This window comes from Hippocampus zosterae, chromosome 6 (assembly GCF_025434085.1).
Source record: "Hippocampus zosterae strain Florida chromosome 6, ASM2543408v3, whole genome shotgun sequence".
Lineage (NCBI taxonomy): Eukaryota > Metazoa > Chordata > Actinopteri > Syngnathiformes > Syngnathidae > Hippocampus > Hippocampus zosterae.
In genome coordinates this window covers 19,183,728-19,198,694 of record NC_067456.1, presented here as the reverse complement: position 1 = coordinate 19,198,694, position 14,967 = coordinate 19,183,728, and the positions used below count along the sequence as shown (strand labels likewise).

General features: G+C 39.0%; 1 protein-coding gene across 10 annotated transcripts in view; it reads right to left on the bottom strand.

Moving 5' to 3' along the window:
- The window catches only part of arvcfb (ARVCF delta catenin family member b), a 220,626-nt gene that overhangs the window by 4,396 nt on the left and 201,263 nt on the right, over positions 1-14,967 (bottom strand). For 9 of the 10 annotated variants that reach the window (XM_052066960.1, XM_052066958.1, XM_052066963.1 and 6 more), the window contains 7 exons: positions 9,547-9,674; positions 7,266-7,416; positions 6,796-6,988; positions 5,419-5,530; positions 4,840-4,927; positions 2,152-2,243; positions 330-442 (listed from right to left, as the gene is read on the bottom strand). In XM_052066960.1, the coding sequence (XP_051922920.1) occupies positions 341-442; positions 2,152-2,243; positions 4,840-4,927; positions 5,419-5,530; positions 6,796-6,988; positions 7,266-7,416; positions 9,547-9,674 (866 nt within the window). In that variant the 3' untranslated portion in view covers positions 330-340. The remainder of the gene's footprint in view (positions 1-329; positions 443-2,151; positions 2,244-4,839; positions 4,928-5,418; positions 5,531-6,795; positions 6,989-7,265; positions 7,417-9,546; positions 9,675-14,967) is intronic. The other variant, XM_052066961.1, reaches the window with a different exon arrangement.

Here is a 14,967-nt window from a genome sequence, read left to right as displayed (position 1 = left end):
AGAGAGCTACTCTTTGTTGAGTGTTGTTACATAGTACCTGGATATAGCATGCTAGGTTGGCATAAATTATGTGTAGCATCTTTAGGTTGTAAATGATAAAACTCTTAAGCGTTTAAAACACATTTTATAGAGTGAAATCAGTGAGCATACAGTCCAACCGGGTGACACATCAAATGACGGTGCTCAGTGACAGACACTCTGCAAGACATGATGCGTATGTGAGAGGAAATTAGATGGAATTCAGGAACAAACAAAGAATGAATAAGGACCGCTCAAGTCCAACATAGGGGTGAGGGTGATTACGTCGTGATTTTCTTTTTCAGACCTACCATGCATGCATTTAGACCCAGGAATCAACAGGCTGTGGCTTAACATCACAAGCGTCCACCAGACTGACCCCTGGCCTGTTACTCCTGATATAGTGTTTCCTACTTGTGTCATTCTGTGCAATAGGACGGGTTAACAAAAAAAAAAAAAAAAAAAAAAAAAACAGAGAGCGAAACAAAAGGAGGTCAATGCATTGGACCAAAACACTCAAATATACACATGCAGTCAAGTACAGAAAAGCCAGTGTTAATTGCCTGCTGTACACAACTTACAAAGGGAAAGAAGACATACAGGACCAACATGCAAAAGAAAGAAGGAGAGATTAGTATTAATACATACAAGTTTCACTGCTATCCGGAAAACCTGTGAGAGTTAAACGTTATTGGCACAAAAACCGTGCTGTTGCTTTGCTTTATTATACAGATTAACCTGCTGTTTATTTTGTCGCTTAATCAATGAATCAGAAGAAAAAAAACGTTAGAATTTCCATCCCTTTATTCCAAAACAGGGTGTTATTTCAAATTGCCAGTATGCAAACATCATTATGTTTTCATAACTTGTGTGGTCCATTATGTCAGGAAAATGTCACGTTCCGTGCCTGCCAGCAGGTGGCGGGTTTTTCCCTCTGCCTACTGCACACCTGTTCTTAATTCCAGGGTGATTATCAGGCCTTTATCAAGTGGCTCTGGCAGCTCATTCTCTGCCGGAGAATTCCACGCCGTGCCATATTTCTCTCGTGCTCCATTTTTGCTATTACAATTGACTCTTTGCCTTCTTGCCTTACGGCCGTTACTTTTGATATACGCGTTAAAGCTCTAAATTGTGAATTGTTGTATTTTTCTTCGCCAATTCAGGCCCTCCTCGCGTTTTGTTTTCCGCGAGCGTTTTCAGTTGATTTCCTTCTTTGTTTATTCCTGATCCTTATTTGATCAGCGTTTTCTGTTACCGTTTTTCCCTGTCGGGCTCTTTCTGTTTTTTTGTCATTAAAGACAGCTTTTTGTTTGACAAGATTTTTTCGTTGTCTGCTTTTCTGGGATCCAACCCTTTATTTCCTTGTTCTGCACGAGGCGATCTGGTATCGCCTCGAGCAGAACGTGACAGAAAAAAAGCTACAATTTTGATCATCCCAATCCAAAGCAATATAAATTATTTTATGTTGCTTTAACATAAAAGATAATCAGTCTACTTTCATGGACGACGACAGCAATTAGATAATCTTGACTGGCACGTTTAAGTTGGCATTATTGTCAGACAAACATCTGTTATAGCCTCAGTCTTCTTATTGCCAAGGATCCGGTTGTTGCCATGAGAGGACGTTGTCGGCAGCCATTTTAATCAATGCAAGCTTACTTCAGACTGCAAAAACTTCCACTTAATTATCGACTGTAATAGCTCACAGATCTGAAGATATCCACAGCCCTGAGCTGCAAACGTTAGGGTTGGGCAATATATCGAGAAAAAAAAATTGCAACGTCACAACGTTGTCACATGCAATATGTGTATCGCAAAGACGAGTTCTTTCATTACATAATATAGATGTGATTGCTTTAGTTCCATGTTAAATATCATTTTCACAATATTGAACACCCATATCGCGTATCACGTTTTTTTCAAGTATCAAGCCTAGCAGTCAGACTATTCCATCCTCCAGGTTAAAGTGCTCTAGTGAGAACACGTAGAACCACAGAAAGAGAGCAAAATAGAGAGCCAGTGAGAGACGGAGCAGGGAGGAAGAGAAGGACGTGACAATATTTCAATGAGACGTCATTACTTGGTCCTCAATGCCCTCAATCCCCCAGGAGACAAAAAAAGTTCTGATGGTACCTTTAATGGCTCCCGCTCTGTCAGGTCCACTGAACTGTCGCCTGTCTTGTATTTGCAGTCTTTGTCCCTTTGGTCAATGCTGGAGTAACCATCTAATGAGGTCGGAGAAAGGTGGTCAACTCCATTGCACAAATGATGCATTCAGTTGCTTTTGTTGTACAGTATACTTTGGACATGAGACATGGGCTTATAACAATGTCAAGGTCACCACAACAGCTACTACAACTTAATTATCGCAATGTTTTATGATTTTTTTTAACTCCTTTTTTTCCCCATATCAATCTTCCATGGACCGGTTCTCTTGTCCCTGCCGTATTTATTTATTTTTTGGCTGACTGACAAAGGGCCATTTTCTGGGCCATCATTAGTTATAGGGTTACTACGAAATGCTTCGCAGGAACGGCCCCAATCCTCTACCACTAGCCGCTTTGAAATTAGGGCAAACTACACTATTATCAGCAGAAAGCATGTCCACCATGCCTGAGCAACGTGCTGCGAGCAGGGCGAGGCTTTGCGTCATCACACAAACTTTCTGTGAGATTTCAAATGAAATCCTGATGATTCATTTTTCAGTAGAAGAAGGTCACTGGGCATCCACTTTGAGCATGATTATTATTTTGCATCGAGGAATCATTTAATCCACTTGTGTCAAACTCTAGGCCCGGGGCCAGATCTGGCCCAACACATCATTTTACGTGGCCGGCAAAGGCAGATCAAACATGTCAACTTCCATGATGATTTCTAAAATGTCTACCAAAAATCTTAACTTTCATATGTTATAAATTCTACGCATTTACTTGTTACCAAACCCCTCATGATGGGAACTTAAACAGGAGTTTAATCAACCGTTATTCTAGATTTCTTGATATTCTCCTAGGGAAATGGTAACTAAAAAAAATGTGGCTCGCGACAAAAATTAGTCTGACACTCCTGATGTAATCAGTCACTGAACCCATTAGAAATAATGTACAGATGATTTGGACCATTCGGTGAGAATATTCAAACACTTTGCTATCTTTGCTGCATTCAGTGGATGAGACGGTATACTTTCAAAACAAAGCAGCCGGCACACTTAACAAGTGATTATCACGCTGTTTCGATGTGATGATCAGGTGAAACTACCTGAACACGCAATGTTTGCACTTATTTCTATGTGGTATACATATATAAATAATATAAATATTTATAAATATATATAAATAGGTTGGCTCAACATTATGCTTAACCTTTTAGGTCATGCACTCAATTTAAAGATATTGCACTGAGCTCTCACGCAATGAGTAAACATACTTATGTGAGTTCCATATTTACATTGGAAATGAAATGTTTGATTTGACTATACTCATCATCCAGGAGAACAGGGAGGATGGAAGGTAGGTAAATCTTCATTTAAAAAAATGTTTAAACACAGGTTTAACCAACGAAGAAGAGCAGATTTGTATGAGATTGTATGTATGAGATTGTGAGAGTTTAGTGAACCCCTTTATTTTTGGGTAGCCCAGACTATGCAAACATCTTATCAAGAGAGAGGCCCTACACACAGCAGCAATCAGCACGACACCTATAGACCCACATGCAGCCACCATGCTGAGATCACGATTTTTGACTTTTAGAGCAAAATCCTCCTCTTGGCAATGGTTCATGGTAATGTCGAATTCGACAAGGGTGAAGGGGAAAAAAGAGCGGTCTGAGGGGTGCTGGCACTCTGCCTGATGACAATAATGCAGTCTGCCTTTTACCGGGACCCAGCTCCTCCGTCGCTGTTATACCATCACCACCACATTTCCGGGTGCCACTCATATGCTCTTTGTACACATGTGCTATATGCGTACCTACAAGCTAGTGAGCCAAAATTATGCTTTTCAAAGAAATAGGTCTCGGTTGGTGACCGATAAGAGTGGGGGTAGGCTATGATTCACATCGACCTATATGGATAGATGGATTCGATGCAAAAAAAGAAGGCAGTAAGGATTAAGATTTGAAGCAACATTCCTACAATTCTTTTGACTCCTCTGTCAGCGATGTTTGCTGCTCGGCCAGTGTCCACCACATTACCACAAATACTAATTCGTAAGTATTCCCATTTTTGTGTTGTTGAGACTGAATTTCAATTTCATTACACCTGACCTGATTTCATTAACATTACAGTACGGTAATTAGGGTGGGAGGGGGTGGTGAAGAAGAATAAAAAGAAACGTTTGGGTCCAACAATCAACAGAACATTTTCCGAACCACCTCTTAATACCTGCCTGATATCAGATCAGATGCATATGAACTGGAAGTGACGATCACAACGCGAGTATGTGTGTGTGTGTGTGTAATAATTAATAAAAATAATTAATTGAAGTTAATATTCATGACCTGTTCAGAGACTTAAATTAGAATGAAGTGGCGTAAAGTTACGCTCGCTTTGTCAATTTTGGTCTCTTAATAGGATTTGTTCACAATACAGCAACATTGAATATCTATGCTTCAAATTAGAAAGTAGACCCTCGACGTGATCACTTTGAATTCCTTCAAATATGTCATGGAGATTATTTGTGTGTGCGTGTGTGTGTGCGTGAGAGAGAGAGAGAGAGAGAGAATTAAAAATGAATGCCAGCTAATTTTGCCATGAAGCCTTTTGTGGTTGTCATTGCTTTGTTTATTTATGTACTTATCCTGAACAGCTGAAAAGATCTGTCTAACCTTGATTCTTCTCCATAAGGGGCAGAGTTGTATCATCATAACCGGGTTTGCCATTCTTGGTTCCTTTTGGGGTTGTTGTCACCATGGGCTGAAAGAGAATTGTTGTTCCACGTTTTATTATTACTGCATATTTTATGGGCAAATAAAATGCCATTCAGTTACTTGGTGAAAGTCCTTGGTGAAATTTATGGATATTCACGATCATGAAGGTCGTTACAGATGTACTGTGTATCAGCTCCCATCAGTTTCTTTGTTGGGTACAACAACACAAGCTAATGAAATCCAGTTATAGAGCCGCATCGAGCATATTGCCTTTAAAAAGACAGTGTTACAAGTTTCCCACTCTCATTTAGCTACAGTAAATAGTAAAGCAACACAATTATTTGTAATAATCAGTGTGATGCATTGCAGTTTTTGACTGAGCACAATTATAGATATCCTATCAATAAAATAATTCATTGTGCCAACTAAAATTGATGAATAAAATTTTGTAAGAGCATGATTTTTATGAAAAAACGTTTGTGTATATTTTTTTTAATTTTAAGTTCAGTTTGAAGGGCATAGAAATATATGCTGTACCTGGAAATGGCTCTTGTTCCAGCCATCCTTTGTCAAAGCGTTCCTTAGTTCCTTATAACTCCACACGGTCTGCAGCACGTGAGATGCGGCCTTTGTTTCTCTGGCTGATTGGCTGTGCGGGCAAGAAAACAAGTGGAAATAAATCACAAAATGCCTGAGAGAGAAACAGAGAGAGAGAGAGAGAGAGAGAGACAGAGGGAGAGAGAGAGAGAGTGAGAGAGAGAGTCATAATGACTGTACCTCCACCCGAGTGACATGAAAAGTGTGCTACCAACAATCGAGCTAGTACTTGGAGTGGCTCCAGGCACTTTGTTTTTAATTCCAATGCTTTAATGAGATGCTTGTGAACCACCAGCATTAATTACACCTAAAAACGCTCTAACTTGAAAGAAACACAATCTCATTAGATGTGAAAAGACACATAAGTAGTTGGTCTGTGGATTAACTGTCTCTACTCATTTAAAGTGGCTCTTTGTGTGATCAATACTTTGTCACAGAAACACTCAATGTTGACAAGGGCATCGATGAAGAGTGTGGTAAAAATGTTTTAGAGGTGGAAAGCTGTGACGCTGCTTTGAATATCTCCCTTCATATACGATTGCCAAGATGATGGATTGCTGGACAGATGGATGGAGTGTGTTTGCATGAGAGAGAGAGGGAGAGAAAGAGAAAGATAGAAGAGAATATATTGCTGCTCCATGCTGCTCCTTGGACATCAAATACAATACTTTCTATGAGTAAAAAGATAAAGTGTCTACAATAAAATGAATCTTTGGCAAATTTGGAACATCTGCATATAATATTGAGAACATAGATATATACAGTTCTGCTGACCTTTATGGTGTGTAAAGCAGACTAACTAGAAGGGAAATTAGTTCACTTGTTGACTAAACTACTCCTCTACTAGGTTTGAGCATGATGTCAACTAGTAGCCACTCAGTTTTTTGGCTTGAGGAGGAGGCAGAGGATCTTACAGTATCAGATGAATGTGCTGAAATTGTTTAGTTTGCGATGTTAACTGATTTAAATTTTCTTCTATTTCTTCATGCATAGTTTTCTCAAATGTAATTACATGTTAGAAAAGCAAAGCTCCAACAGGAGTTTGACCAATCTTTCAAAGTAGAAGAAGAGTGAGGAGTTCCACTGCACACAAATGAGCAAAAGCTTAATTCCCATCATGCAGAACGCCCTGGTGTGGTGTGCAAATGTTAACATAATCTCGATGTATGAGCTGTGGTGTGAATATAGATGACTTCAAAGCTTTAGATCTGTGCTGAAAAAGGTATCAATGACACGATGAAAATTTTAGTCCATCTCATTTGTGCGATCTTTGATAAATCCACATGCTGATGGAACAGAAAGAGACATATAGGGCACCTGGTTCGGTTGATGGCGACAAGCTTTTCGATGGCCTGGGCTTGAATAAGAGATCGGGCGTTTTCGGAACTGTCTGTGACAATCTCGTGGATGGTGTTGAGGATGGCCACCACAGTATCCTCCTCCAAATTCTTGGCTGGCCGCTGCTGGCCGCTGGGCAAATTACTGACCAAGTCCCGCATTGCATAACTTCCTATTAATAAATAATAATTACCAAAAAAAAGTTATTCCCAATAAAAATAATTGGAAATGTGTTTCCAAATGTACAATTCAATGTTTAGTACACAGAAGTCTGCTTATAGCCATTCATCAGAAATTATCAGGTAGGTTGTTGCTTGTTGATCAATAAAATATCTTCCAACATTTTCCTCAACCATTAAAATACATGAAAAAAAAGAAAAACAAAACAACACAAAATCCGTACAATATTGAGTATGTGTGTGTACTTCTACACTCGCTTGAGTGTTTACCAATTAGGTCCTTGTTGCGGCGGTCGATGGAGAGGTTGCGCAGGGCGATAGCCACAGCTCGGACTACCTTGTCAGAGTCGGAGCGCAACAGCTCCACCAGTATAGGGAGACCTTTCTCTTTACGCACTGTGGCCCGGATGTAGTTGGACCACTGGGGGGAGGTGGGGGGGGGGGGGGCAGATATGAGCACGTGTTATAGTTTGAACAATCACTTACTTTTGAGGGGGTGGCACAGAGTGCCCGAAAAAATTGTAAGAACAGCTGTACAATGTTCTTTGGATATCTGACAACACCGCAATAATGTAATAAACATGCCGTCTCGACTAATTCAAAATAGCACACAGGGACTAGCACACCATGACATTTTTGTAAAATAATAGATACATTAGATGTGCAAGACAAAAGAGAAAAAGAGTTGTATTTAAACCTATCCTTGGAAAGTAATCTGTTAGATACATTGGAGCCACAAGATGGCAGTAGTTTCACGAGAAAACACCGATCAGGTGGTTTAAGGTTTGAATTTTGAGAACCAGATCAGCCCAAGAAGTGAGCACACAGGCTTAGTCCGACAGCCAGATGTGACAAATGTATAAGCAGCTCTACTTGCTGCTGAATCAAACCTGGGGACCTGCTGATCGGCTTCCACGCGGAAGGGGGGGGGGGGCAAAGGAGAATAGGATTTGTCCTCAAAATGACCACCTTTACTAGGAATCACACCAGCGCAACGAATGAGAGGATAAAATGTGACAATAAGCGATGAATTAAAATTAACCACTATTTTGATTATTACAAACTCGCTGGGGTTGTCTTCTGATGACAAGATCATATGACTGAAAGGTCTCACTGCCCTGATGGCTGATGTGGGCTATATACACGTGAATTAAAAACATTGATTGTCTTTGATGGAATCTACAAAAATAGCCTTTCCAGTTCATAATTCACAGCTGCTTTCAAACCAGGCGCTCTCTCAGTATATCTCCTGCTGCTTTAATTGGAATCAATGTCAGATCCTGGCCACTGATTTTCTTATCTCCTCGATCAATACAGGCAAAAAGCTAACACGATTTGCATTTTTTCATAGCGCTATTAGAATTACTCAATTGCACTCTGTACTTAGGATGAGTATCTTTAGCTCATGCACTTTTTTATAGTATATATTTTTAGGGGTGTTCCAATGAGGCTTTTATGCTAATTCAGATACTGATCATTCATGAGTGAGATTGGCCGAAACTGATGCTGATCACCTGGATAGACTAAGTATTATTTCATTTTAGAGGAGCTCACTCATGATTAGTTGATAATTGATGAATCTGTCAATTACTTTTTCTCTTACTTGATGAAACAGAAAAAAATCTATCCACGAAAATCTATCAACTTTATTTTACAAAATCAGGACATTATTTCAAATTGACAGTGGAGAAAATGCACAAACAGATGATGATTCAGTTACTGGCTTGGTCTGTAACATGTACAGTAGGCGGCACTCTCCAAAGTATGAGCTATAGGTGATCGATTTTGTGTTTGGCACTGACAGGCAATGATCAATATATGATCAGTGGCCGATCAATAAGAGCACCATTAGTTATTATTATTATTACTTTTTTAAACAATTACAGGAAAAGTGCTTTTTGGACGTTTCCCAAACATTTATCAACTTGTCCCAATTTTGTCAAATATAATAAAAATAAAAAGAAAGAAAACCATCATAGTTAGGGCTGGAAGATTAATCGAAATTCAAACATTGTTTCGATGATTTTCCAGTAATGCTGCGTGTGTAAGTTCCCGAAATTGTGAATGTACCATTTTGCACATGCAGCAATCTTGTAGTGTGTGTGATTCTGTCGTCGATCCCAGGTAAACCCAGTGTAAACCCATAAAATAAATTTGATAAAGAGGTAAGGGTGATGATTACTCGAGGTTTCAATGTGTGCTAAAATGGAAGGCACCAAAGGTGTGGATGTAGCAGAATTAAAATGCAAGAGGCTTGAATTTGAGATTATATTTCCAAGGTCAGTTTGCACTTGACAGAAAGAATAGAGTGTACAAAAATAAAGTGTTCAACGTGCAGGGATAACTGGGCATGAGGCTGTGATGATAGTTTCGAGTTGTAATACTAAATATAATTTATGAATACTCATTTTAGTAATTGCGGTTTGAATCTCAATCAATCGTGATTATGCTTTTTTCCCCCAAAATCATCCAGCACTAAATGAACTTATAAAATTAAATATGGCAAACGTGGTGTCTGGTGTACCATCCCCACACCCTTGCTTGCACTCACAGTCCATTGCCCGGCACCAAGGTTCTGCAGAGCCCCAGCAGCAGCCTCCAGGGTGTTGAAGTTTTGGCTCTCGGTAAGCAGCGATAAATAGAGTCTCACCACTTCTGGTTGATAAAGAAGCTCGAAACCTAGAAGCAGACATACGCATGATTAGGACTCCTAAAAAGATGGCCTTGGCATCAGATATTTGCCAAACCCCACCAGTAATTCTTTGACGCAACATCGCCGCTAACTATAGATATTCAAGTTTAATGACGGAGAAGGAGAACACCAGGAGAAGATCCGACAAGCCCAGAGTTTGGGATGCTTTGAACTCGCTTGCACAAAACACATCCACCACCGTTAATCATTAGGCCTCCCTGTGATGGGAACATAATTACATTATCAGCTATTAGACAAGCCAGACGTGGGGATGGACAGGCAAACCGGCACGGAATCTCAAAGCCCGCAGTGATTTTCCAAGTGACACACAAATGAGATTTCGGACAGTATTAGCCGTCAAGGTCATTTAGAAGTGTTCACATTATATTATTAATAAAAGCATTACACTCGTGTGTGGAAGCTGAAGTCAATTTCATTATCTCCTGTACAATGACAGGATATTCTATTCAACTGTAAGAAGCAAAACCTATTTGTACACATTAAGTGTACATACAGCGCCCCAAAGCAACACCAAAGCACTTAGCTGATCCATGTATGTTTCTTGTTTAACAGAGGCAGATGGTGGACTCAATAGCAAACAGAGAAATGAATGGATGAAATAAAAACCTGGAGTGTGGCCAGGGTAGCGCTGCTGTTAGAAATTGTGACTATTCATCTTATATATAAATGACATCTGCAAGGTCTCAAAACTATTTAAATGTGTCCTATTTGCTGATGATACCACTTTCTACTGTTCTGGAATAAATCTGAAACAGCTCCTGACCACCGTAGAAAACGAATTAAACAAATTAAAAAACTGGTTTGACAGAAATAAATTGTCACTTAACCTGAAAAAATCGAAGTCAATTGTTTTTGGCACAAGACCAATCAAACACCAAGCTAAAATTATGGTAAACTCAATTGAAATAGAAAGAGCGTATGAAACCAAGTTTCTCGGATTAGTAATAGACTCAAAACTATGTTGGAAACCACATATCAATAATGTAAAAAGAAAAATAGCCAAGACCGTAGGGATCCTCTACAAAACCAAGGAAGTGCTAAATAAGAGATCCTTGTACACATTATACACTTCATTATTATTACCATACATGACCTACTGTGTGGAAATATGGGGAAATGCCTGCAAAATAAACACACTCCCTATTCTCAAACTACAAAAAAAGCAATTCGAATTATTAATAGATAAAAATATACGGAACCCACAAATCCACTATTTATCAAATTAAATACGATGAAATTTTATGACCTGGTTGACTTTAAAATCGCCCAATTAATGTACAAAGCACACAATAACCTTCTCTGCCAAAACATTCAGAAATTTTTTGAAATTCGAGAAAGCAACTATGAATTAAGAGGTACCAACTTATTAAAAAAACTCAAAACAAGAACAAACATCAAGCAAAGAAGTGTATCTAGCAAAGGTGTTAATCTGTGGAATAATCTCGAAACGGACCTAAAAATGAGTAAATCGCTTGCTGAGTTCAAAAACAAATTCCAAAAAATAGTACAAACAACCTACACCAATCAGAGTTAAAATGATAAATTCTAAACATTAAATATAATGATAAATCAGAACTAAGTTGATAAATAGAGAAAGGTATTGCAATATCCATTATGAATACAAGAAAAAATTGACACAAGAGTGCCAGGGTGAGGATGTATATAATCCCGATACAAACCAAAAGTTGTGAAAATATCACGGTTAAGGGTAAAGTATGATCCTTAATGGAGACTTCTTCTTACTTTTTCTTTTCTGATTGATATAAAAATGATTTAGTAGATATAAACACATAACGGGGTAGGACTAGATAAGTTTTTTTACTTCATCCTACTCCCTTGAACATAATAACTGTGTTGAATGAAGACTGAGTTCTTTCTTTTACTTTTTTATCTACCTTATTTTCTGTCAAATTATTACTGTATATGTTTTATGTTCAATAAACAAACAAACCAATCAACTTCAGCAGAGATGTGCAAACCACTCACTGCTGATGCAGACACAACAAAATAAACATTTGATCAAAAGCATCCTATTATTGACAAGAGGAAAGGGAGAGTTTGCAATTGGTCTCCTGGCTCAAATTGGAAAATATGAAAATCCGAGAGTATGTCCTCTATTGACAATGTCTTTTAGGTTCTATTTAAAAGCTCCTATATTTTTGTATGGATAGGGATATATAGTAAAGTAACCTTTTGTTTGGCATAAACATCATACCAGAGTTAAGTGTATTTTTAGAGTTTTAAGGGAGCTGGAGGATGATGCATGCGACTAACATGCAAAGAATCACTCAAACTGCATTTTAAAAGTTGGCCTTAACATGTCTCAAGAGCTTCACAATATTAAGTCCTAAAACAAACACCGTATTTGTACAAGCACTGCACACAGTTCTGGAAAAAAAAAGGAACAGCAGCTGGTAAAAATGTAATGGATTATCCGATACAGGAATATGACACTCTAAATCAACTCTTCGCTCACACAAACAGCACCCAGACTCTGCCATTGGCATTCCTGTGGGGTGGTTTCATTGCAAAAACACCCGGAACTCTAATAATACACCCAGACATGGCGCCACAAACACGAGGGCCATTGCTTGTCACAAAGTGATTCTCATCAGTCAATCAGGTACAAGCCTCAGCCTCAAAACAATCGCTCTGCAGTTTTGTTTTGCTCTCTGTGGGGAGAAATGGAGGTAGAGCATCAAGATGAGTGACAGATGGAAAAACAAACAACAGGACAGAAAATAATCCCTCTATCTTGGAACAGACTTAACCTTTGCAGTCCTGACTTAGTTATCTCAAACATTAGTCACATATATTTTTTTCTCTCACTTTGGCAGGGGCAGAATGTTGAAGACCACGTAACAAGACATACTTGAACACACATTTTTTCCCCCTTGTTGTTTTTAATTGTACTGCATGTATTGTTTCAGTTGGCAAAACTGGAGTTGTTGAATCTGCTCTCACGCCACATTTGCATCCCCTGCACATTTGACCCCACCAGCTTGTTTTCATGTCTTTATCCAAATTTATGCAGCCACGTGTGAAACTAATGAAGAGACTTGAAGGGTAGAGCCACAGAAAGGCAACAACTTACGGTGTCATTACAAGAGCTGTGCGCTGCTTGTTGAATAAGGGCACTGCTAGGCTCCTTACATACCAAGTCAAAACAAAACCAAGTCATTTGGCAAGATCTTTAGGGTTTTAAGAAAGCCACCTGTTTTACCCGAGCCACATAATCTTGAGGGGGATAACAATTGGGGATGGAGCTCATCAGAATATACATCTAGTTATTTGACATGAAAGTGTCACGGTTCGGACGAACCGAATAACGCTTTTGTGTCCCAGGATAGTAGACGCCAGACAAAACTCAGTAATAAGAAATATTTAACACAAAAACACACTGACAAATTAGAAACATAAAGCGCTGGACAAATAAGGACGAGAAAAATACAAACAATACGATAACCAAAAGCGCCTGGTAAAAAGGCAAGGAAGAAAATAACCCGAGACTACAAATGAAATGTAAAGTACTCAATTCACGTAAGCAATGAACAATTAACAAAAACAAAAAAATCTACCTGCTGGCGAAGCCAAGAACAGGAACATGAAAGAAAGTGAACCTGCGACCATGCGGTTAGTCTTTTGCTTGCCGAATGTATGACAGATTTGAAAGTGATTGAGTTTTTGGGGCTTTTTACAAAAGACAGAGAAGTTGTGCACCTTCAGTCGACATGACTGTAATTTCTGGGGGGTATATTTAGAATGTAAACTATTATATCGGCAATTGTATGTTGTATGAGGCAACTGGCATTATATTTGGGTGCTTACTAATCATACATTTGACCTGTCATGTCAACGATCCTGGAAATAGTGAGTTTGGACTGTTTAACAATTAGTGTCTGCAAATTCACCACTTCAACTATTTTCTGCAGGGGTCCGCAAAATTGTGGTCAAGAGGACACTCCGATTTCCTTGGAATTTTGTAGAATGCTTTTAAAAATGTGAAGATTGGCAGAGATTTATAGAAATACTGTGGTATATATTGACATTTATCCGTTCCCCAATTATGATGGCAAATTATCAAAATGATTAGTGTTATAAGTCATTACAAAAACTAATTATATAATTAATGAAGGTAATTTGAGCAAATTTATTATTTCAAAAGTGTGTATCAAACTGGTAGCGATTCACATGAATCAGTTACCAAGAAGTAGTTCGAAGCATCAAAAAGGTTGTTACTCCTGCATTACTCTTTAGTGTAGGGTTGCTATGATTTCACTTGAAACGTTTATGCATCAATGTGTTGCACTAAATTTGTAATTTTTGTTAAATCTAGATGTGAGTCAGACAGAAGTTTTGTATAACAAACTGTCTTTCTGGAGCTCTGCTATCATGTATATTGTGGTAAAGCCCCTGATTAGAATGTGGGTTTCATAGAACATAAACTCTGATCCTAGTATGCTGAATCAATTTAGAGCATCCAAGTATCCCCAACCAAAGTTTGAGGGAAAGTTTGATTGAAGCTTATCTTAAAAAAAGCAACAACAACAAAAAAACAGTTTGTCTTCAAATGTATGCCTCCTACATTTCCCTTCATATGTACAGCAACCAGGAGTCAAAGCTTCATTCCACCCCCTGGTACCCATTTGGACGGTCCTGTAGACTGGCACCTCTACAGGCAGCCCCAGGGCCAGGGACATGAGCATAACCGTACTGCAGTTGGCCTAGGTTTTGTTGGATGCTGACAAAGGAAAGCGTAATGCGACTGCAAGACTGTCTTACACAGCTGCCCATCAGCTTCGGGTCACAAAGATGTCCTGGCGTGATGGGATGGTTGAGGGGAAGTGACAGTTGGGGGATGAGTTATAGAGTGCCAAAAGAGACAAATAGATAGACAGCTCAGACCCCCTATCTTGTACTTTCTCCAAATCCGCCTTTCAACATCAGGTGTCCATCGCCACTTTGACCAAAAATTCCAGCCAATGAAAGGCCGTTTTGGCACAACAGGAAACCATTGTAGCTCGCTGTTGCTGCAGTGACAGCTTTGTACTTCACAATCAAATCCTACTGTGGGATTTTTTAACCAAGCAGGAAAAACTGACCAAAGTAGCCAAAAAACACGCAGACAAGGTGACTTTAAACTGAAAGGATGGTCCAAACACTATTGATAAAATCCAATAACTTGACTCGTTTTTCTAGTGTCTCTAGCTGTGTGGTTCCACAAATGTGTTGCCACCAACACAATGTAGTTCAATCGCT